Raw genomic sequence first — 22,724 nt, 5'->3', positions numbered from 1 at the left:
GTAAAAGTTCTAAAACCTATGACGTCATTCACATAATTACATAATTTACATAATTTACATAAATCGCTTGAGTTGCTCTCTTCACACGTTTGCACGCTCTGTAGATAGAAGATAAATCAACTGGAACATTTCGGCATATCTTTGGAGAATAATTGAGGTAGCTGCAAGCAAGCAGCAATTGTTTATGGAAATGTAAATTTGAAAAAAGGAAAACGAAAGATAAGAAAATTGAGCAAATATACTAAATAAATAGCCTTTGTTTATCGTAAATCTCACCTTTCTGAAGTTTGTCGAAAGCCATGCACAGGTTCTTGTTGTGTGTTCTATTTATCTTTTTTTCTACAAACAAAAGAGTTGCGCACGGACAACTTAACGCAAACGTATATACTGATATTATATCGTTACCAAAGACGACAAATTGCAATCACCAGTATGTAAATCAAACCTTTGGAATTATTACAAGTCCTAACTATCCATATGGTTATCAGATAAATACCGAATGTACTTGGGTGATTATCATGCCAGAGGGAGAAAGAGTGGTCCTAACAGTTAAAAAGTTTTATGTTGGCCCAAAAGACAAACTAGATATTATTGACGCAAACGATTCAACATCGTACAACCTTGGCAACGATCCTGGTGATATTTTATTTTCGAACAGTAACAAACTAATTGTTAAGTTAACTAGTTCTGGAGAAGACTTTACCGGAAACCGATCTTTTTATTCTATTTTTGAACGAGAAGGTTGTGGTGGATTAATGACGCAGAAGAATGGATATATATCGGTACCGTCATATGTTTACATGTCCGCAACACCTCATGAATGCTCTTGGACCATTCTTGCCTCCCAAAATAAGGTATACTTTAAATAAATTCAAATAAACATAAAAAATTATTGAACAACAATAAAAAGTGAAGCTACTTTTATGAAAACCTTTAAGCTTAATAAAAAATGCACATGGTTTGAAATATAATTAAAGATTTATTAATACTTTAGGTAATCTTACTTCAATTCTTGCAGTTTGATCTTCCCCCTGGATCTTGTTTATACAGCAATATCTATATTCGTGAGGGTACCAAGGAGGCAGGGTACATGTTAGGTAATTACACTCTATCATTTGTATGACAACTAGAAATAGAAAGACTCGCGGGATTGATTAAAAAACTGATTTTTAATTGCAGGAGACTTTTGCGAAGAGAACCCTCCGATGAACCAGCTAAGAACAGCAACGAACATTTTGCGTATATCATATAGAACAAGACCAAATGTGCTTGCAGCTCAAACAGAGTTACTACCGTCAATTAAAATGTATTATGTCCAAGAAGATGCATGTGGCGGTGTTCTTGACGGATTCTCAGGTTCTTTTACTCTTCCACTGAGATGGCTAGAAGATGTCTATTCATGCAATTGGACTATTAATGTTCCCCATGGAAAACACATGATGCTGAAATTTAAAGATTGGAAGTCTTTGGAATCTTCTTTTAATGAATATGACGAATTAAGATTAATTCTTCCTCGAAAAAATGTTGTTTATTGGAAATCACAAGGAAAGGGTTCTCCCCCTGAGAATATGTTGGTCCCCAGCAGCAGTTTAATTGTATCACTTACTTCTCATAGAAATAGCAGTGCAGTTACAAAGCTTCGAGTTAACTGCATATACCAGGCTATGGCACCGGTGGAAGAACAATGCATTGATATTGCAGGAAGGGAAATATTTATTTGTGACGAATGGAAGTATATTGACTGCTCCTTGCGCTGTGACGGGGTTTTTGATTGCCATAACAAAAAAGATGAACAATTTTGTTTACCAAATATTTCAGATGGGCCAGTTGCAATGCAGCATGCCAATGAGGGTAAGCATTTGGGCTGGACAAGACTTTTTGTAGGCCTTTTTACAATCACGTGTTTAATAGTCATTATTGCTTTCTTGTCAATAACAGCAGATCGTTTTTGCCGGAAAAAAGTTTCGCACAAAATAGAAGAATCTAATTCAAGCAAAATGGTTCCTCCTAAACCTCCCCCTTACATAAAGGAAGATTGTCAAATGCGCAATCCTTCCACTTTATCTTCTGTACCAACGCTTTGTAGTTTTACCCAGACTTGTAACTTGCAAAATCTCGGAGAAAACTCCAATTTTCTAAGTTCTTACAACAAAAAGTATCGAAACGAAACTTATTCTTATCGCTCGAAAAGTAGCGTCAGCTGTAACAGAAGACCATATCAGGATATATCAAAACGCAGTACTTTTAGTCTAAATGCATTGCAAAATCTAAAATGCCCACAACATGTTAAAATACCATGTTATGAGCACCAGGCTATTCGAAGACATCCGTCATGTCAATCTGATAATATTTCTGGTTGGGAGCCATTATTTTGTCACCATGAAAGTTCTAGACATCTGTATAATACACCCCAATCAATGAACTATTTATGCTGTGAAGCACAAAGTCTTTCTCAAGATGATATTAAGAAAGATTCTTTGCATAACGGGGGGTCCACATCAGAATTTTTAAGCGAAAAAGATAACGGAAAATCTTTAGAAAAAGTAAGCGATCAAATTTGGAGTTATGAATCAGATTTTGAAGAATGTTCATCAACAAGCCTTAGTTCCCAGCACACTAGTATTGAACAGCTGCTTTCTAGCGATGATGAAGTACCAGAACTTTTAACGACTAATGCTTCAGCAGAGATGTTTCATAATGCAGATGGACTGAGCACAACAAACGAAACCAGCTCCTCTTTTTCAGTCACAACATCAAGAGAGTTGTAATCTTTTTCAGCTACAACATCATTAAGAGATCACAGCGATTTTTATATAACTGCATCGTCAATCTTTTTTCATTCTTATATATACAAGAAGTAACAATCGTCGAAAGAATCATCCATGAAACGAGATGGTGAAATCAACCATTTACTATCATGTTTTCCGATTTTTTCCTGTTAAAAAACAATTCCTGATGGATTTCAATAATCGTCACCTTTTTTTTTTGCATAAACCCTTGTTGAGAAATTGGTGAACATTTACACCACCTTTTTTATTTAATAGAATGTTTAAAGCTGAAATTACTCGAAACACATTGCCTAATATACTTTTAAAGAACAGATCATATCTACATCTGTGGGTAAACCCTGTCTTTTGAAAAAAAAAAAAAAAAAAAGAAAAAAAAAAGGGGTTGCGGCATAAAAATCAAAATAAAGATATTTGTAACATAAAAATATAGAATCGGTTTATTTTATGATTAATAAACATCTGAAATAAAAATGACTCCGTTATTTTTGTTGTGAACTAGAATGCAACAAATATAATTCCAAAAAGAATATATATATATAAAAATGTATAAAATATATTAAGTAAATTAACACTATATATGATAAATATTTCTTTAAAAATTAACTTTCTAATATTCATTAATACATCATTAACATAATTTTATTTATCTCAATCGATGTAACTTTCTAGCATACAGGAGTTACTCCTAATTTTTGTAACTGTGAAGTGTAAAATAAAAAAATAAAAAAATTCGTTTACGGAATCGGAAAAAAATCGATATAATAAAAAAGATGGCGAGCAAAGTTACTCTTTACGTAAAAACGTTTCTTACATCTCCCACCTCCGATGGTTTCTATATCTGAATATATATAAACGAGATTAGTGTAAAATATAGAAAATAATCGGCTGAAAATACCAGAACGTTTAACTTTAGAAATCACTTTATAAATAAACTTAAATTTACAGCTTTGGATATTGGAGTATTCGAAAATTTAAAAAAATAGATGATTTATACTCGGGATTCACTTAAACGGTGCTTACGCGTTAATCCGTATTATTTTATGAACATTGGCATCTTTGATATAATTAGTTTCTACATAGCTACGAAACTTTCTTTCTCAGAATTTCCATAACATTTAAAATTTCATTTAACTATTGTAAATAAATATGCACAATATGCTTAAATAGTTTTAGCAACTATTTTTGCATTTATAGATACCCTTATCTATTCATTTTGCAATTGTGTTATATTTTAACCCAGATATTTTTTTAGTTAGAAAAAACAAATTTAACCTGCTAACTATTTGCGTAGGTAATTAGTTTTAAAACAATAAAATGGCTAGGAATATATATATATAAATATATATATATATATATATATATATATATATATATATATATATATATATATATATATATATACATTTAATAATAATAATAATAATAATAATAATAATAATAATAATAATAATAATAATAATAATAATAATAATAATAATAACAACAATAATAATAATGATAATGATAATAATAATAATGAATAAATAAATAAATAAATGTATCAAACAGTAATTTCTACCCTATAAAAAAGCACATGTAATAAATTAAAAACCTTTAGATAATTCTTTAGATTATTTTTGATGTTATGGCGATATTTAATTTTTTTGTTTTCTCTAGAGTCATGCAAACTGAACGCAAAAAACTTTTCCGATCTATAAATGGTTGTACAGTTTGTTTTGTAAAATCTGGGCATCATGCATTTCAAAATTCTAATAAATGGACAAAATATATTCTTAAAGTATTTAATCTAACTGAAAATAGAACCAATGAAATATGTTCTTCTTGTGTAAAACATATACTTAAATGGCGAAGAACACCCAAACAATCACGCCCAAACTTATCTCACATTGTTAAAACAGTTCAGCAAAGAAGACCATCAAGTCGGAAGACCCGTACATCTTCATCAATTGAGTTGGACACAGAAACAAAGGAAAATAAAGTTGCACCTAAAGATGATATAGATGAGTTATCATCTGAAAGTGAATTAGATGGTGATTTAGATGATACCTACTTTGATACATCAAGCCCTGAATCCATATTTTCTGAAGAATTCGTATTGAAACAAGTAAAAGATGCATCTAGTCAAACATCTTTCCTTTATCCAGCTCTTACATCTCCCCAGGCTAATGATTTTAAACTTCCTTATATAGACTTGTCAAAATGGCGTCAAGAACAAATATGTTGTGGTGTTATTTTTAGAGGTCCTTCTGGTGAAGTTTTAGTTGATCCAAAATGGTTGAATCCAAGTTGCGGTTTTTGCAATCGCAGCTGTTCCACACCTTCCCCTCCAAAAGAATCTAAAGAAATCAGTATTTTTGATGAAAAGTTAGCATCTCTTCTTGCTTCATCGTCCTAGCTATACTGCTAGTTAAATGCATTAAAACTCATTCAACATAAGAACTATGATAACATGCTTTTTTTTAAGCCTTAAATGATTGTTTGTTCAAAAAATTGCTAACTGCTGTTTGTTTCATCATTATGCATATTATTTTCATGTTTTTATAATGTATACTTACATATAATAATATAATGTATATATATGTATGCAATAGCATATACATAAATGCATATCTACCAAGCAATTCAGGCAATTTTGTTTTAATTTAAGAAGGACTTTGTTTTCTTTTAAGTAAAATTTCTTTAAAGTGAAATTTAATCAAATGTGGTCATATTTATAACTTTTGAAGGTTCCTCTAAACTGTATTATAAGTTTTAGATGAGCAGTCTTGATTTTGCTGTATCTGAATACATATATATATATACTACATATTTTATATGTTTGCAATAGATATAAAGTATGAAGCGTGTATATATACATATGCCTGTTGATAAATATACACACAAATATATATTTTTCTTTCTCGTTTTTTATTTGATTTTTTTCTCAAAGATTATACTTTTTTTTAAGTTGTAAAATTTGTGATTTTATTTGAAATTTGATTTATTGTTATTTCTTTCTTTTTTTCTTTCTTTCTTTTTTTTTTTTTTAACCAGGGTTTTCAGTTGAAGTAGAGAAAAGATTAAATATATCTTAAAAAACCTTCTTTAGAAAAAAATGTTTTACAGAAATTCTTTTAATTGTGCAAGTCAGTTTTAATTATACAAGCCATAAAGGTTCATATAAGTTTGATAACCAGGGTGCATTTAATTTGATGTTATTTTCAATTTCTCTATTTTTTTGTTTTTTTGTTTTTAAGTCCTCAGTTTTAAAGAAATTTTTATTTTAATTAGCACAAATTCTCAAAATTACTGAAATAATTTTCCCCTTTTCTGTTTTTCTTTCTTTATAATTGGCCAAGTATTAGTACACATTTATATCATATATCGTATATGCTTATAAACTATATGAGTTAGTTACATATAGATATTATGTATATACTTAATGTTTTTCAAATTATACTTTTTTAGTTTAAATAATTATGGATCTTTGTTTTTATGCATCAGGGTGGATCTTTTTTTAAATAATTTTTAGTTTTTTGGTTCTAAGTCTCTGTTACCTGATACAAATGCTTCACTAATTCATTTTTTGAGAATTGCAAATGAGATTTTTTTTGTTAGTTCTTCTTTTTTTTATTTTTCTCTTTTGTAAATACTTTTGTGTATTTACTGAATAAAAGTTTGGTTGGCTTTTTTATGTAATATTTTTATACTATTTTATGTTATAACAATTTATATTAGAAAAATTGTTTGTGTTTAAAGTTTCAGCATCAAGATGAATTTTTTTTTCATTAGTTTTTGGTGAAAATGAAGTGGAACTGTATTAGCGGTTTAAGTGTATACATTCAAGGAGCTTTATTAAAATCTTAGCATGTGCATACATCATGTATATGTTTAAAAGGTTCATATAGCTCCTTGAATTCATTTTCTATGAAAAATTTTAAATATTACTATAAAATTTCCTTGATTTCCAAGAGTTTCTTAGATTTTCAAAAAAATAATTCTATTTGCTGTTAATTTTTTAAAAAGTATTTATAAATTTCAGCTTAAGTTAATGTTGCCTGATTTTTTCATAAAATAATTTTATTCTCAGCTCAAGAAAACAAATTAAAATATTCTTTAGCTTGTTAAAAAAAGGTTGTTTTTTTTATAATTTCTTTTTAAAGATGTAGAACAAGTATTTTAAAATATGGTTATTTGCAGCTTTTTCCTCAAAGGGACCTGCAAGTTTGGCAATAGATGTCGAAATGAGCACACGCAGCAAGGCATCTAGTTTTTTGCTTTAACATATTTTTATTTATAATTTGCCATGAGGATGGGATTTTGGTTTTATGAGCAACTATCAAAAAAACTTATTGTTTTCTTTATTATCAGTTGGATAAACATCTTCATAGTTACTAAGCATTCTTGGTTTGGGTCTTATTTCTATAGCTACAATAAAATCTTATCTTGTATTTGTAAATACAAACAGTAAACATTTTTTTTCTGGAATTATTCTAATTATTTTAGTACAAAAAAATGTCCTCAAAAAAAATATTAATTTTAGTCATATTGTTTTACTGATATTTGCTTATATTTTATTCATTGTACTTATTGTCTATATTATCTGTATGTAGCAACCATTGGATTTGGTGCACGCTTAACATTTGGCACACAGCAGAATGATCGATTTCATTTCAATAAAGTTAGTTAAAAGGTTTAAAAAAAATTGGCTTTGAAAAGGGTTTTTTAATGCATTTTTTTTTATTTCTTAAAAGTTTTTATGACTTTATAGATATTACAGAAAGTGAAAATTTTTTTTACTATGCATTCAGAATGCTAAAGATTCAACATTGCAATCCAAGCCATCTATCAATGAAGAATCTTTAATGTAAGTAAAAAATTTATTCAAATATTATATATATATATATATATATATATATATATATATATATATATATATATATATATATATATATATATATATATATATATATATATATATATATATATATATATATATATATATATATATATATATATATATATATATATATATATATATATATATAAAGAAAACTGCTGACCTAAGGCTAAAGAAAAGAAAACTACAGCAAAAAAAAAAAAAACCAGGTGAAAGTGATGAAACAGAATTCGAAGATAAAGTTGAAGATGCAAGTGAAGATGATTTTGAGTTTAAAAGTATTGAGTTGAGCAATAAATATTTTGAACAGCATTCACAATCTGAGAAAGAAGAGCACAAACTGGAAAATGCAAAGATAGCTCAGTTAATAACACCTTAACTTATAGTAGTGTTAACCAAGAAATTTGAAAGCACTGTTCATGGGGCTACATATTAGGAAAAAAAATAGTACAGAAGAATGATCAAAAGTTCAATTCAAATCTCTCTCTTGCTGTACACAAATTCCCAATATAATTTATAAAAAAGGTGATTTCTCAGCCATAAATATCAAAAGGGACAGTAGCAGCTATGGGTAAGATTGCTTATGGAATGGGAAATAAATTTTATTAATGGAATGGGAAGTAAAGAACCAAGATATTGGAGTGAGTTTTAATTGTTATATTTGTCTACTGTTACCACATAAATGTCTGATGTTTTCGAATTCTACTGGTCATAGGCCTAAATCATAGTATTTGCTATTTTGCACCAACCAGCAGAACAGATGAAGAGGAGAAAACATTGTTGTCCTTTAACTTGTTTGAATCTCTCTTGTATATATCTTCATGGTTGTTGTGAAGATTTCCAGAAATTGCTGCAATAAATGACTTTACTAAAGAAATTTGAGACAAATTTATTTATAAATAATATCTCAGGCTGGAATAGCTGCACTAAAACAGCACTTGTATTATTTAAGCTAAGAACCTATTGCACTGTTTGTTTTTTTTTTGAAATCATTTCTAATCAGGAAAAAAAAAATATATTTTTCAAGCTAAAAATGTGAAAATCTTGAAACAATTAGAGATCTTGCAACATCAAAGTCATGAGGTCTTTTTTGAATGTTTGAGGGTTGATTTTCCATGATTGCTTGCCACTGATCCAAGTATCTAGGTTACTCTCACATCAAAAAGGTTAAACATGACTAAAGGCTGCGTATAGGCATGACGCTTAAGCGCCAACCATTTTCAGAGCTAGTTGATTCAGCAGGTGTGTTGTTAAATAGCCTCTATGTAAATAGCAAAAAATCTTGCAAAGAAAATGCATTCTTAAAATAGTGCCAAAAAACTTTTAAAATTATAACTCATTTGTATTTGTATATGAATTGTTAAAAGTCTTGCTATTTTAGCATTTTGACCATTGGAAGATGATAACTTTAAAATGTTTTCTGCTGAGATGCTGTAAATAAATTTTGTGGTATTTCAAAATAAATTCCTAAATAAATTTCTAAAGTTTCTAAATAAGTTTCAACAAATTTAGTGTAGCTTATTATTGTGTAACCTTTTAACATAACTTTTTCATTTTGGCACATAGCTTTATAGGTGTTGAAAAAAAACATGGCATTTTCAAAACCTGCAACTAGGAATCACAAACTGAATAAACATTTTTTGAGCATTATCCTGACAAATAATATATATACATATAAATCATATATTTATTTTATATATAATATTATTAAAAATATTTATAAAAAATATTTACTAAGATTGTTCACATTATGAAAATGCTAAAAATATTTTAAAGTCTTATTTTCCTTTGTGTATTTTTTAATGATGATAACCAAAACAGTATTTCAGACATTTTTATAATTAATGTAATTTGGTGTTGACAGACAACTGGTGCGAAAAGAGCTTCAAGATTGGGATGTGAATAAAGTATGGCCTTTCTCATGCTTTGCTGTCCAAAGAGAAAGACCTTGTTTACCAGGTGTTCAAGAAAAAATCTTTTTTTATTTTTTTTTTTTGTTATATACTGATTTTATTATTGAACTGCTATTGAATTATGAAATAATTTATTTTTAAAAATAGTTTTTATTATAAAAAAAAAAAAATACTGCATGAAAGTTTTAAAATCTTTTTTTTTTCGGAAAACTTGACATTATCTGAATAATTATTGGAATGATTTCATTAATTTATTTTTCTCACAATTGAATTTTTAGGTTTTGTTGAAATTTCGCCTGAGGAGCTCAGATTTGAAGCTTATGAATGTAAAAACTCTGGCCTTCAACCTTATGTATGAACTTTTAAATGTTGTAGTCCTTTGTTTTCTCTCAAATTATTATTTTAATAATTTAAATATTTTACTTTTAATATTAACTACATGATCAATAGTTTTGTTTTTAAAGTCAACTCTGAATTTATCAAGGGATTTTTATTATTATTTTTTTAAATATTAATCTTCTTCCATCTTGTGTATACTGGAAACAGTTGAGAATTACATAAAATATTATTATCTGCTAATTGTACAATTCATCATCATCATCATCTTCTTTTTTTGAAATTTGCTTTTAAATTGTTTTATATAACGTTTCTTTTTTATTGTTTTTATCAAAGTCTTTTATTTTTGCTTTTACAGCTGCATGTAATTTTCAAACTTTGAGTTCCGAATTTTTTAATTTACTTCAAAATATTTCATGACAAAGTTTGTTTCAAAAAAAATTTTTTTTGTATTTCTTTTTTTAGCTGCAAGGTATCCAATCTCTTAACAATCAAGTTCTACTGAGGCGAAATCAATTAAAGTCATTAAATGATAAACAGCTTGTAAGTTTTTTACTCTTCTTTTTCTCCTTTTATTTTAATATAAGATTTAAATTGTTTTTTAAAACTGCATCTTATGAAGATAAACTCAAAACTGCCATATATTTTTTGAATCTGAAAAAGCATTCTGGCTCTGAATGACCTTAAAGAATCAATGCAAACTTATTAGTTTCAAAAATGTATTGAAGAATATCAAGGTTTACTAAGATTTTTTGGAATAACTTTAAGGTAATGAAATAGCCATATGGCAAATTTGCTGCATGAAGGAAATGAAAGCAAATAAAACTGAAGAAGAGAAAGAATTTAAAGAAACTCTCAAAAGTATATATTTTTCTAAAAGTATCTATTTTTCTAAAAGTATATATTTTTCTAAAAGTATCTATTTTTCTAAAAGTATATATTTTTATATTGAGCCTTTTTATAAGAATAAAAAGTATATATTTTTATATTAAGCCTTTTTATAAGAATAAAAAGGCTCAATATAAAAACAGCAAAAGCCTGTTTATAACCAGATAGAACAACCTTTTAAAATACAAATTCAAGCTTGTTTATGACCAGCTTAAAGATGCAGTCAACAACAAGTCATCTAAAAACATTAAAAATCATAGTCAAGTGTCATTGATAGAAGGCAATTTGATATCATCAGCTTGACTTAGCACTACATTGAAACTAACTTTGTGATTCAAAGATTTGGTCTCTGTTGTATATTGTATGGTATATGTACTATCTTATAAGGTTTTTCAAGGAAGATATGTAACTTTAATTATAAAAAGATGTTGAGAGAATTCATGACGTAAAATATTTTTGAATTTTATGTTGTAAGTAGCTTTCTCATTGGAATCAAAAAACAACTTACTAAAGATAAAAATGAGAAAAATAACAATATTTTTCTTAAAAATTAAAATAAGAAAAAAATCAAATTCTATTATGCTGTAGTTAATCATCTAACTTAAGGAGTTATTTCAAAGATTATGAGAGGCAAGAAATAAGTTATCATCTTCAGATAAGAAGGCAATAATAGACAGTACGGTTGTGCATCTTTATATTGTAAGGTGTTTCTTTGTGAAAAATAAAGTACTGTACATTAACTTGATAACAACCAGGTCAAAAACCACTAATAGAAAGAGATTGGGAAGTGTCTTCCCAGTTTACTTCTAACACATGATGTGGATGTCATCTTTTAATAGAATAGCCACTAAGGTCTATTCTTACTCCCAGCAAATTCAGCAAGTGAAGTGTATGTAAAATCACTGAATTCTGCTGCTTCAGATAATCTGTTCATTTTTTTAATTTCAATCACTGACCAAAGAAACAACTTGGACCCTGAAAATGTCAAAATGTTATCTTTTACACAACAAAACTATGAGATTTTTGCATTAATTTTTAATTTTTGGATAAATTAGTAATCATCAATTAGTGATAAGAAAAATATTTTTTGCAATTGGCTGCAAGTTCTGGCTTTCAAATAAAACATTTAGCACAAAAACTTATCAGAGAACTGATTAGAGACACATTTGAAAGTAAAGTTGACTGTAAATAGTGTCTAAAATCAAAATTCATAATAAAAAATTTTCATTATAATTCCTAATATTATTCTTACATTTGTTAAGTTTATTAAATGTCATGTAACTTGAAGCATACATACATACATACATACATACATACATACATACATACATACATACATACATACATACATACATACATACATACATACATACATACATACATACATACATACATACATACATACATACATACACACATACACACATACATATATATATATACATATATATATATATATATATATATATATATATATATACACACACACACACACACACACAGATATACAGATAGGGAAATGTATATATATATATATACATATATATATATATATATATATATATATATACATATATATATATATATATATATATATATATTTATAAACATATATATATATATGTTTATAAATATATATATATATCTATATCGATATCTATATATCTATATATCTATATCTATATATCTATATATCTATATCGATATATCTATATCGATATATCTCTATATATATATATATATATATATATATATATATATATATATATATATATATATATATATATATATATTAGGGCTTGCAAAGTTAACGCGTTAAAAACGCGTTAAAGCGCTAATAATTTAATGCAAGTTAAAAAAATTAACGCAGATGAAATTTTTTAACTCATAAATTTTCATAAAACCCTAACCCTAACCCTGACGATTAGATTAGATCATAAATTATTTTGGCGATGCTAATTTTGGTTAGCATCAAAAAATAATTTTTGAGCAATAAAGAAATTTTTATACCACTTTCTTATTTCTAATCAATGTTTACTCATTGATGATGCCATTTTGTTTTATTTGTCTCAATTATGTCTCTCTTACCTTATAATTTTTGTTTTCGAAATTGTTTTGATCGCGTTGTTGTTTTGTTAATAAATTTATTAAATTTCCAAAATTTTAATATCTTATCCTGATGAACTTTATTTGTTAATAATTTAAATTATGGGTTCAAACGGCAATCAATCTATCCTCAACGGAGCCTTTATTTTTAAAGACGAATCAAAAAAATTGGTTATCTGTAAATATTGTTCCAAAGAATTTGCATATCACCGAAGTCTTACAACGCTTCAGTATCATTTGAACAGTAAACACGTGTTCTTCGCAACTACTAGTAAAAATCAAAACAAGATCGTGAGTTCCTCAAAACAACTTACAATTGAGGACAGTATTAAATCACAAAATGGCGTAAATAAACAAATTTCTGCAGATAAATCAAAGGAAATTACGGAAGCCATTGTTTGCTGGGTTGCCAGTAGCTGTCGACCACTCAACATTGTTACAGATCCAGGTTTGACGAATGTCATTCGAACAGCAACGTCCGACTACAGTTACAATCTTCCCTGTCAAAACACAATTAAAATTAAAATGCAAACACTCTATGAAGATGAGAAGAAAAAAAAATAGACCTCGTAAACATGGCTACTAGTATAGCAATTACCTGTGATCATTGGTCTTCAATGGGTAATGTCAGTTACTTGGGTTTAACATGTCATTTGATAGATAACAACTGGATGTTGAACTCATTTGCCTTAGGTGTTCATCAAACATTGGACCGACACACCAGTGACAATGTTTCAACCCACATCAGAAATATTGCAGATGAATGGGGATTATTTGAAAAAATATTTTCTATTGGTACTGATAACGGTAGAAACATTGTAAAGGCTGTATCAAGTTTTCCCTTCAAACATCTTCCATGTTTCGCACATACCGTTCAGCTAATTATAAAATCTGCCATTGAAGAGACTGCATTTGACATAACACTAGCTAAATGTCACAGAATTGTTGGACATTTTAAACATAGTCCAGCAAATAATATGGAATTACATGAAAATCAGATTGACCTCGACCTGCCACAAGAAAATCTAATTCAGCATGTTGTTACAAGGTGGAATAGCATGTATGATATGCTGAGACGTATGTTGAAACATAAAAAAGCCATCACAGTAACACTTGATGAGCAAAACCATTACTTACAGACTTTGACAGAAAGAGAGTGGGAAAAAATGGAGAAAATTGCTGATGTTTTGCAACCATGCAAAGTGGCTTCAGAATTGTTAGGTGGTAATAAATACGTATCTAGTTCGGTGGTTTTACCAATTATATGCCACTTATCACGTGAAATGGTTATTCAAGATGATGATCCTCGTTACATCGCGCTATTTAAAGAAAAATTTGTAAATGAAATGGAGCGCAGATTTAATGATTTTTCGAATGATAGTTGGTTGCAAATCTTGTCAGCATTTGATTCAAGATTTAAAAATTTATCGTTTATAGCTTCAAATGAAAGATCAAATGTCTGGCAGAGATTATCGAAGCTTCTTGAATCTGTTCCAGACCTCAGACCAGTATCAATAGAACAAGAACCAAAAGAGGTGAGCATTTTGTAGTAATAAATTTGATATTGTTTTTTTATTGAATTATTCTAATGACATAATAATAGATTCAAAATTGCATTTATTAAAATAATCGTTTTAATGATAGATAAAACTCTATGAGTACTATAATATTAATTGAAATAGTTAGATAATATCTATATGCTTTATTTATGGTAATATTTGAATAATTATTTTGCAACAGCCATCAGCAAAAAATTTTAAAATGGCATTCAATCTACCAGATCTGGATGAAGTTGATTCCCCAAGTGAAGATGAAGTGAGTCGATATCGAAAAGAACCCTGCGCCAAAATGGATTCAGATCCTCTTCAGTGGTGGAAGCTACATCAAGGTTCATATCCTCGATTAGCAACAATCGCAAAGAAATATTTGTCAGTTCCATGCGAAAGACTGTTTTCAACCGCTGGATTCATTGCAGACAAGCACAGATCATCTCTGCTGCCAGATTCATTGAACATGTTATTATGTTTAAAAGACTGGCTTTAAGAAATTTTTTGTTTCAAGTTTTTAAAATATTTTATTTTTATTGGTTGTATTAGAAACAATATAAACTATAATTAGAACTTTTTTATGATGCTTTATCATTTGCATACAAATAGATCAAATGATTTAAAAAACTTTTCCTGTTTGTTTCCTTTATTTATTTAAATTATAATGTTCGATTAATCGCGCGATTAATTATGATCAAAAAATTTAATCGTGCGATTAATTGCGATTAAAAATTTTAATCGCATGCAAGCCCTAATATATATATATATATATATATATATATATATATATATATATATATATATATATATATATATATTAGGGTAGGTCGATTTTAGCTTTTTTTTTTGAATTTTAAGTTGCGTAATGTTGCAGTTACTGTGTCTAGGTTAGAAATGAGGTTTTGCCAAATCTCAAGTATCCTGGTTTAAAAATGGCTTGCGGATTTACATTTCAAGTCTTAATTTTGGACTAGTTTAGTTAAATTGTTAATTTCCAATGTTGAAATATTTTATTTTAAGTATAATAATCTCGTTTTAAAATATCTCGTTTCGAATTTATAAAGTAACCAATTAGCGTTTTCTTAAAAAGCGCAATTGTTTTAAGAAGCCAATAAATTTTCGCTAAATCCTTTACACGCATTTAAATTTAAATTTTGCAAATCTTTTTTGTATTTAAAAGTTCTTGTTTTTATATTTAAAAGTATTATAACTTGTTTGTATTTAAAAGTTGGTTTTAATTATCAAGCATTAAAAGTAGGTTAAAAAAAAAAAATCGCAAATTAAAGAAATCTTTTAATACCAAAGGTAAATACTTATGATTATTATATTTAGAGTAATGTTTTTACCTAATTATACTAAATAATTTTTGTTTTGCAACTTTTCGAAGGAACTAATGAATTTACTTAATTTAGTCGGAGGAACTAATGGTTTTACTAAATTCCTGAATGAAAATGATTGGGGCTCATAGCCCCTTCATTTTGAAAACGAGGGAGCCATGGGCCCCCAAATTTTTTCAAGATGGTTTTATTTCTTTATCTTTAAGAAAAGCCAATTTTTAATAGTAAGTTTTGATATTTTAGGTTTTTTTGGTGCTTTTACCCCACTAAAAAGTCACCCTGTTACCCATGACTCTAAGTGTTATACTTTAATACAGTTTGTATTTATAATTAGTCAGCGAGAAATGCCAAAAGTAAAGGCTACAATTACACGGATGAAAAGTGAAAAAAAATATTGTGGTGGCCCATGTGGTGAATTATCAATAACAGATCCAAGCACTTTTAGACAGGTTATTCAGTACTATTACTACCTTGTTCATATAAATCCAAATGCAGATATTGTATTAGTTACTCAGCAAATAAGCAATAACATAAAATCAATTTGGGCTACAGTAAACCCAAGTTTACCTCTTATAACGGACAAATCTATTAATAGGAAAGTTAAAGATCTTCTCGTACTTGTTAAGGATATTAATCGCAAGCACGGAAAAGCAAGCGCTAAAAGAAATCTTGATGCAAACTTAGACAAACTTTTTGATATTTCTGCATGTTCCTGTTCATTAGATGTGTTCCCTGTAGTGACAGAAAAGTTTCATGTTATAAAGAAAATTGCATAGAAGAACATATTGTATGCCTTTGCTCTCAAAGTAATAAAGTACCTCTTAAAGACGAGCTTATCTTCGTGATCAGAGGAAAAAAATTGGTCCAAAAGGTGCATATCAACTTTCTTCCGTTGATAGATTTTCTGTCAAAAGGGTTCAAAGACTTGATAAAGAACGAAAAAAATATCTCATAAGCTAGTTGATGGAGATGAATCCCTCATACGACACGTAAACTTAATTGAAGAAACAAGTGATTTAACCAATACGGAGGTAAATATTTTATAAATACATGAAAAATTTGTAGTAGATGAAACAAAAAGTATTTTATTTTATTAACTTTTTTTAGGATGAAGGTGAATGGAAACCGATAAATGATCCTATTGGAAAATACGACTTGGTTAAACTTCCAAGATTTGCAATGGAACTAGTCAGAAACGAGTGTTCTTCAAACGTAGGTGCAGCCCTTGCAAATGCTTTACTATATGACATAAAATGTCTCCTGAAAAATGATGTTGATATAAAAGATATTCTGATTGATAAATGCAAATTAGATAGGGGCAAGTCAAAAGTAAAAATCGTTAGTGAAGATGTGGACTCAGAACAAAAAAAACAGTTAATTTGTCTTGGGGTTGATAGCAAGCTCGATCAGATAACTAAAACAAGTAAAGTAATAAACTCACCTCAAGGAGAAGTACTAAAGAAATGCATCAAACCTCAACATCACCTCACATTCACTTATGAAGATGGAGAATCGAGTGGAAATTATTTGACTCATAGGACGATTACTGTCACTGGTGCTACAGGCTTAGTTCTTGCTACCGAAATGTTCAGTGTTTTACAAGAACATAACAGTTTGGAAAGTATACAAGCTGTTCTTCTTGATAATACTGCTACCAATACTGGACCAATAAGTGGCTTAGTTACTAGAAGAGTTTTTAAAAAGAAAACTACATCTAATTGGATGTGCCTTACATCAAAATGAACTTCTGTTACGAGCTCTTTTTGTGAAACTTGATGGTGACACAACCGGGCCGAGAAGCTTCAGTGGTCTACTTGGTAAAAGATGTGCTGAAAATATTTAGGATAGAAATCAAGTTTTGTTTGAATGTATTGAAAACCAAATTGTAGATAAATATATTCCAGAAGAAATACTAACAGGCCTTAGTTGCGATCAAAGATTTTTACTTGAATATTGCAAAGGAATAGGTATTGGTAAAGTTTCTGATAAATGGGCTGCCTATAAAATTGGACCGCTTAACCATGCAAGGTGGTTAACACTAGCTATTCGCCTTCTTTGTTTGTATACTAGAGACAATCAACCAACCGTTTCTTTAAAAAAACTTGTATATTTTATTGTTCAGGTTTACGCTCCAGCGTGGTTCAAAATAAAAAAATCTTCAAAATTTCACGAATCTCCACGCCTTTTTTTTTCTACTATTACTAGAATAAATAATCTCCCCTTTGATGATGTTAAACATATTCTTAAAAAAAACATTAAAAACAACGCACTGTGTCTAAAACCTGAAAATATTCTTTATGCCATGCTAAAAGATAATGACAGCAATATACGAAACTTTGGTTTTCAAATCTTACTGGCTCTAAGGCAAAGGTATTTTTTTTATAATTAACTAAAATAAATTAAAAAAAAAAAGACACATAAAATGTGGTAATTGCCTTTGATTTATATTTATAGAGTAAACAACACAAGTTTGGAAGTAAATTTGAAGAAAATTCCGGAAATTAATTTTAATGCTAATCATTGGTATGAGTTGGTTTACATCATCAATACTAAATTTACGGAGCCCCCAACAACACAAAATTTTTCAATTGAGCAAATCCAATATATGATTGACAATAATGTTAAACCTGAAATCCCCGACTTTCCTTCTCACTCCCAGAGTGTTGAGCGAGCGGTAAAACTTGTGTCGGAAGCATCGCAATATGTCTATTGATTCGAGAATCGACACAGCTGCATTTTAACTAAACTACTTAGCAGGAAGATGCGTAAACCATATGTTTCAAAAGGGCGTTATTTCCATTCTCATGATGATATTTTTTAATTGAGAATGTTTTCCTGAATATATATAACCATGTTGAAAATGTTTTAAATTGTAAAAATAATGTTTGTTTTGATATTCTTATGTAAATATATATAACCATGTTGAAAATGTTTTAAATTGTAAAAATAATGTTTGTTTTGATATTCTTATGTAAATATAAGAATAAAAGTTTCACTTTTTAAATCTTCAAATAGTTAACAAGTTGTTATAAAATTAGCTTAAGTGTTATAAATTATTATAAACTTAAATCATTCAGAAATGCAGTTAATTTTAAAAAACGATTAAATATGAGCATATTTAAAACATCAATTTTTGCATATGACGCCTTTTAAGGTGTTTTTTCGCATAATCCTACAAATCTTAGAATTTAAATCCGCAAGCGATTATTCATCCAAAAGCTCTCAAATTTTGAGAGTAACCATATATTAACTGTCTCAAACTACTGCAATATTATGCAATATGCGGAATTATAATCGACCTACCCTTATATATATATATATATATATATATATATATATATATATATATATATACACACACACACAGATATACATATAGGGAAATGTATATATATATATATATATATATATATATATATATATATATATATATATATATATATATATATATATACACACACACACACACACACAGATATACAGATAGGGAAATGTATATATATATATATATATATATATATATATATATATATATATATATATATATATATATATGTATATATATATATATATATATATATATATATATATATATATATATATATATATATATATATATATCTATTATATTGCTCTAGAACTGAAAAGTATTTTTAAAGTTTAATTAACAGAAAGCAATTTAAGTCAAAGTTTTGATTGCTTTCTTTTAGTTAAACTTTAAAATCTTTTATACTTCAAAAAACTTGAAAGTTTTTACCTGCTCCTTTTTTAAAGAAATCTATTCCTCATGTTTAGTCTAACTTTCTACAACTGTATTTATAATTAATTGTAATAGCCAAAAAAATTTTGACTTGTCACTAGGGATTTTCCTCATTAAGAATTATTTTCCACAGCCAAAGTGTTGATGATTGGATTATTCACTGCATTATTGTTCAATTCAATTAGAGGTTCACCTCAATCTTTGGGAAGGAATGATTGATTTTAAGTGGTTCCATCAAGCATCATCAAGCATAAAAAACTTGTTATCCTGCCCATAGTACATGACAGTGATGAAGACATAGTGCTCATATCAACGAAGCAATAGAAAACATAAAAAATGTTCTGGGTTACTTTTACTTCTTTTATTTGTACTGATTTTCAAAGGAGACTAAACTTCCATTTTAACATTTGAACTTATTCTTTATCATTCATTTTACACTCCACCTTGATCTAATTTAATGCTTGCAGGTAAGAGGTAGTATGAAACGTCTAATTGGTAGCTCTTGGATATTAAAAAGTATAGAAAATCCATCTCCTTCTCCAAGTGCACAACACTTTCCTGCCACCAAGTGTGTTCGTTATCAAAGATTGTTCCACTAGACACTGAGTCACCATCAGATAATATTTTCATTACCAGTTCCCAAGAAGCACTTTGAGAAACTCCACAAAGTTGGTAACCTGTTCACACAAACCTGTATGGCTCATAATGATACTGGCAAAATTCACATCTATTACTTAAGTTAGTTACAAATGTCCTTGCTTTCAATTTATTGATGTTATCAGCATCCTTTTTTTTCTTTCTTTACTAGAGGCAAAATTAATTATACCCTCCATTTGTTAAAATTGTGACATTTTTCTTAATCGTAGTTAGATGCTTTCTTTCTGAACATTCATTATAAGCATCAGTTTAATGCTTATTAATAAAGGTCAAATCAATACTTTCATAAATTAGTATACAGTCATAAAAGTAATCAGCGCCAGAGAACAACATTATTTCACATTTTTACATCAAAGTATGAAGCAAATATTCCAAATTGCTTGTGATTTTATTATTTTCTACCTGAGATGCTGTTTCTTGTAGCTTCTGATCAAGCTTCCAAAAGCTTCTACCAACTAATGTTGATCAAAAAATATCTTTGTGACATTTTTTTTCAAAATGGTAGTATACAGATTCTGGATCAAATCTAAAATTTGTATTGTAGCTCTTGTCTAGTAGGCTTTTTTCCTGTAGATGTAGCCCAAATCTGAGAACATTTCAAAGGGTTTGTATCTCAGCAAGAGCTAGCTCTTTCTGTTTCCACTTGTGCACTAAGGTGGGAATCACTTTTCTTCCTTAGCCTAGTCATTAAATAAAGCCACTTATTGGTATTATCAAAAATTTAACTTGCAGAGAAATGATTAGAAAAAACTAAAATCTCAAGCAAGATCCTCAGGGGTAATAAGCAATAGGAAATCAGATTTACCAAATAGTTTACTTATAGAATCTTATATGTTAGTTAAATAAATGTGCTTTATATATATATATACATATATGTATATATATATATGTGTATATATATATATATATATATATATATATATATATATATATATATATATATATATATATATATATATATTATTTTGTTATTATATAAACTAAATAATTAGCTTGGTTTATATTACATTACTTAAAGTTTCACGCAATAGCGATCATCAGATGTTAATGATATCTGATGATCGCTATTGTGTGAAACTTTAAGTAATGTAATATGAACCAAGCTAATTATTTAGTTTATATAATAACAAAATAATATATTCGCTCTACTTATTCTACGCTGTATTGAGCACTCTTACTGGAAATATTAACATAATTTCTACAATACTATATATATAAATATATATATATATATATATATATATATATATATATATATATATATATATATATATATATATATATATATATATATATATATATATATATATATATATATATATATATATATATATACTGTGCATAATTCCTGAAAACTGCAGTTTTAGTGGTTTTCATCAAATCTTACATCATCAATTTTGCTGTCCAATTTATAAAAAATAACGAACATTGTTTAGTACTTGGAAATGTTTTTATGTAAAGCGCATTTTTTTTTCAGCTTGACGAGATCAACAGCAATACTCATCAAAGCAATACTCTTCAATCAATGGATCTATTTGGTTCCAGCAATAAAAGCAACTTATGTATTAGCCAATTCAGCAATTCGTCACAAAACTCTGGGACTTCTTTTTTTGGAAACTCTTCATCGAGCTTGTTTAGTTCAAATAGTTCATCAAATGGGATTTTCGGGTCACAGTCTTCTAATATTGCTGTTGCAGGCTTTTTTAGTAAATCAGTGCAGCCATCTAGCAACAGTTCTGGTGGTTTGTTTGGTACAAATCAAAGTACTGAACCTTTTGGGAAAGCTATTGTAACTACTAACAACAATTTATTTTCAACACAAACATTGTCAGCTGAGAACCCATTTAAATCAGATAATAATGCAAATTTATTTTCTAAAAATTCACAAATTACATCTGGATTTTTTTCTTCAAGTTCTTCTTCTTCAAGTGGGGGATTATTTAACATTAGTAGTGGTAATTTAAATGTAGATGGTAAATCACTGTCATTGGGTTTGTTTGGAGGAGCTACTTTATTAAATAATTCTTCTAGTAGTGGTTTGTTTTCAAGTGGTAGTGGTGGTGGTGGTGATGGTGGAGGTGGTGGTGGAACGCAGCAGACATCATCAAGCTTTTTTCAGGTTTAAAGCTTTTATTTTCTTTTTAAAAATCGTTTTAAACATTTTTTAATGAATTTATTAATTTCATGTTTTAGGTAAGAGAAATTCAAAACTATAATGTTACGGTTTGTATTTTAGGTCACAGCAAACACTCAACCGTCAAATCCATTCTATACTGCGCAAGCCAAAATTACACAGTCATCGTCAATTTATGAACAACTTAGGGTATATAAACCGCAACATTTAGAAATTATCTTTACAATACCGCCTGTAACTCCTGAGGATGTTGAAAACTTCAAGGCTAATTGCTTTGACGCCAACAAAATTCCCAAATGCCCTCCGCCTGTTGAGCTTTGCTAAGCACTTGTAAAAATTTATGTTATTGAAGTTTTTTGACGACAAGAAAAGTCTGTA

The 22,724-nt window shown here is 28.3% G+C and overlaps 4 protein-coding genes and 2 pseudogenes across 6 annotated transcripts; all 6 read left to right on the top strand.

The window, feature by feature from the left end:
- Positions 1 to 111: 111 nt before the first annotated feature.
- LOC145189250 (uncharacterized) lies at positions 112 to 3,260 on the top strand. The gene is made up of 3 exons (XM_080065838.2): positions 112 to 854; positions 995 to 1,097; positions 1,180 to 3,260. Exons 1-3 carry the CDS (start codon positions 300 to 302, stop codon positions 2,766 to 2,768), a joined length of 2,247 nt encoding a protein of 748 aa, XP_079921964.2. The 5' UTR covers positions 112 to 299; the 3' UTR covers positions 2,769 to 3,260.
- Positions 3,261 to 4,407: 1,147 nt separating this feature from the next.
- Positions 4,408 to 5,433, top strand: LOC145188952 (SIN3-HDAC complex-associated factor-like). The gene has a single exon (XM_080065472.2). It carries the CDS (start codon positions 4,414 to 4,416, stop codon positions 5,182 to 5,184), a length of 771 nt encoding a protein of 256 aa, XP_079921598.2. The 5' UTR covers positions 4,408 to 4,413; the 3' UTR covers positions 5,185 to 5,433.
- Positions 5,434 to 6,896: 1,463 nt separating this feature from the next.
- Positions 6,897 to 22,724, top strand: LOC145189146 (uncharacterized). The gene is made up of 8 exons (XM_090086684.1): positions 6,897 to 7,030; positions 7,382 to 7,449; positions 7,580 to 7,635; positions 9,533 to 9,627; positions 9,860 to 9,933; positions 10,383 to 10,460; positions 21,690 to 22,331; positions 22,449 to 22,724. The coding sequence occupies exons 1-8, from the start codon at positions 6,955 to 6,957 to the stop codon at positions 22,668 to 22,670; spliced, it is 1,311 nt and encodes a 436-aa protein (XP_089942810.1). The 5' UTR covers positions 6,897 to 6,954; the 3' UTR covers positions 22,671 to 22,724.
- LOC149887959 (E3 SUMO-protein ligase ZBED1-like) lies at positions 13,173 to 14,969 on the top strand. Of its 2 annotated transcripts, none has more exons than XM_090086685.1 (2): positions 13,173 to 14,446; positions 14,652 to 14,969. In XM_090086685.1, the coding sequence occupies exons 1-2, from the start codon at positions 13,487 to 13,489 to the stop codon at positions 14,952 to 14,954; spliced, it is 1,263 nt and encodes a 420-aa protein (XP_089942811.1). In that variant the 5' UTR covers positions 13,173 to 13,486; the 3' UTR covers positions 14,955 to 14,969. The 2 variants fall into 2 exon arrangements, with proteins under 2 accessions (XP_089942811.1, XP_089942812.1); XM_090086686.1 differs by having other exon boundaries at positions 14,692 to 14,832.
- LOC149887958 (uncharacterized) lies at positions 15,954 to 16,849 on the top strand (annotated as a pseudogene).
- LOC149887957 (uncharacterized) lies at positions 16,950 to 18,674 on the top strand (annotated as a pseudogene). The gene is made up of 2 exons (XR_016452295.1): positions 16,950 to 18,165; positions 18,250 to 18,674. The product of XR_016452295.1 is annotated as an uncharacterized LOC149887957 (transcript).

This window comes from Hydra viridissima, unplaced genomic scaffold, assembly GCF_058129835.1.
Source record: "Hydra viridissima isolate aposymbiotic clone 2 unplaced genomic scaffold, HvirCarnegie_v1 scaffold_5, whole genome shotgun sequence".
Lineage (NCBI taxonomy): Eukaryota > Metazoa > Cnidaria > Hydrozoa > Anthoathecata > Hydridae > Hydra > Hydra viridissima.
The sequence above is the reverse complement of the archived record's forward strand: the minus strand, read 5'-3'. Positions and strand labels throughout refer to the sequence as shown.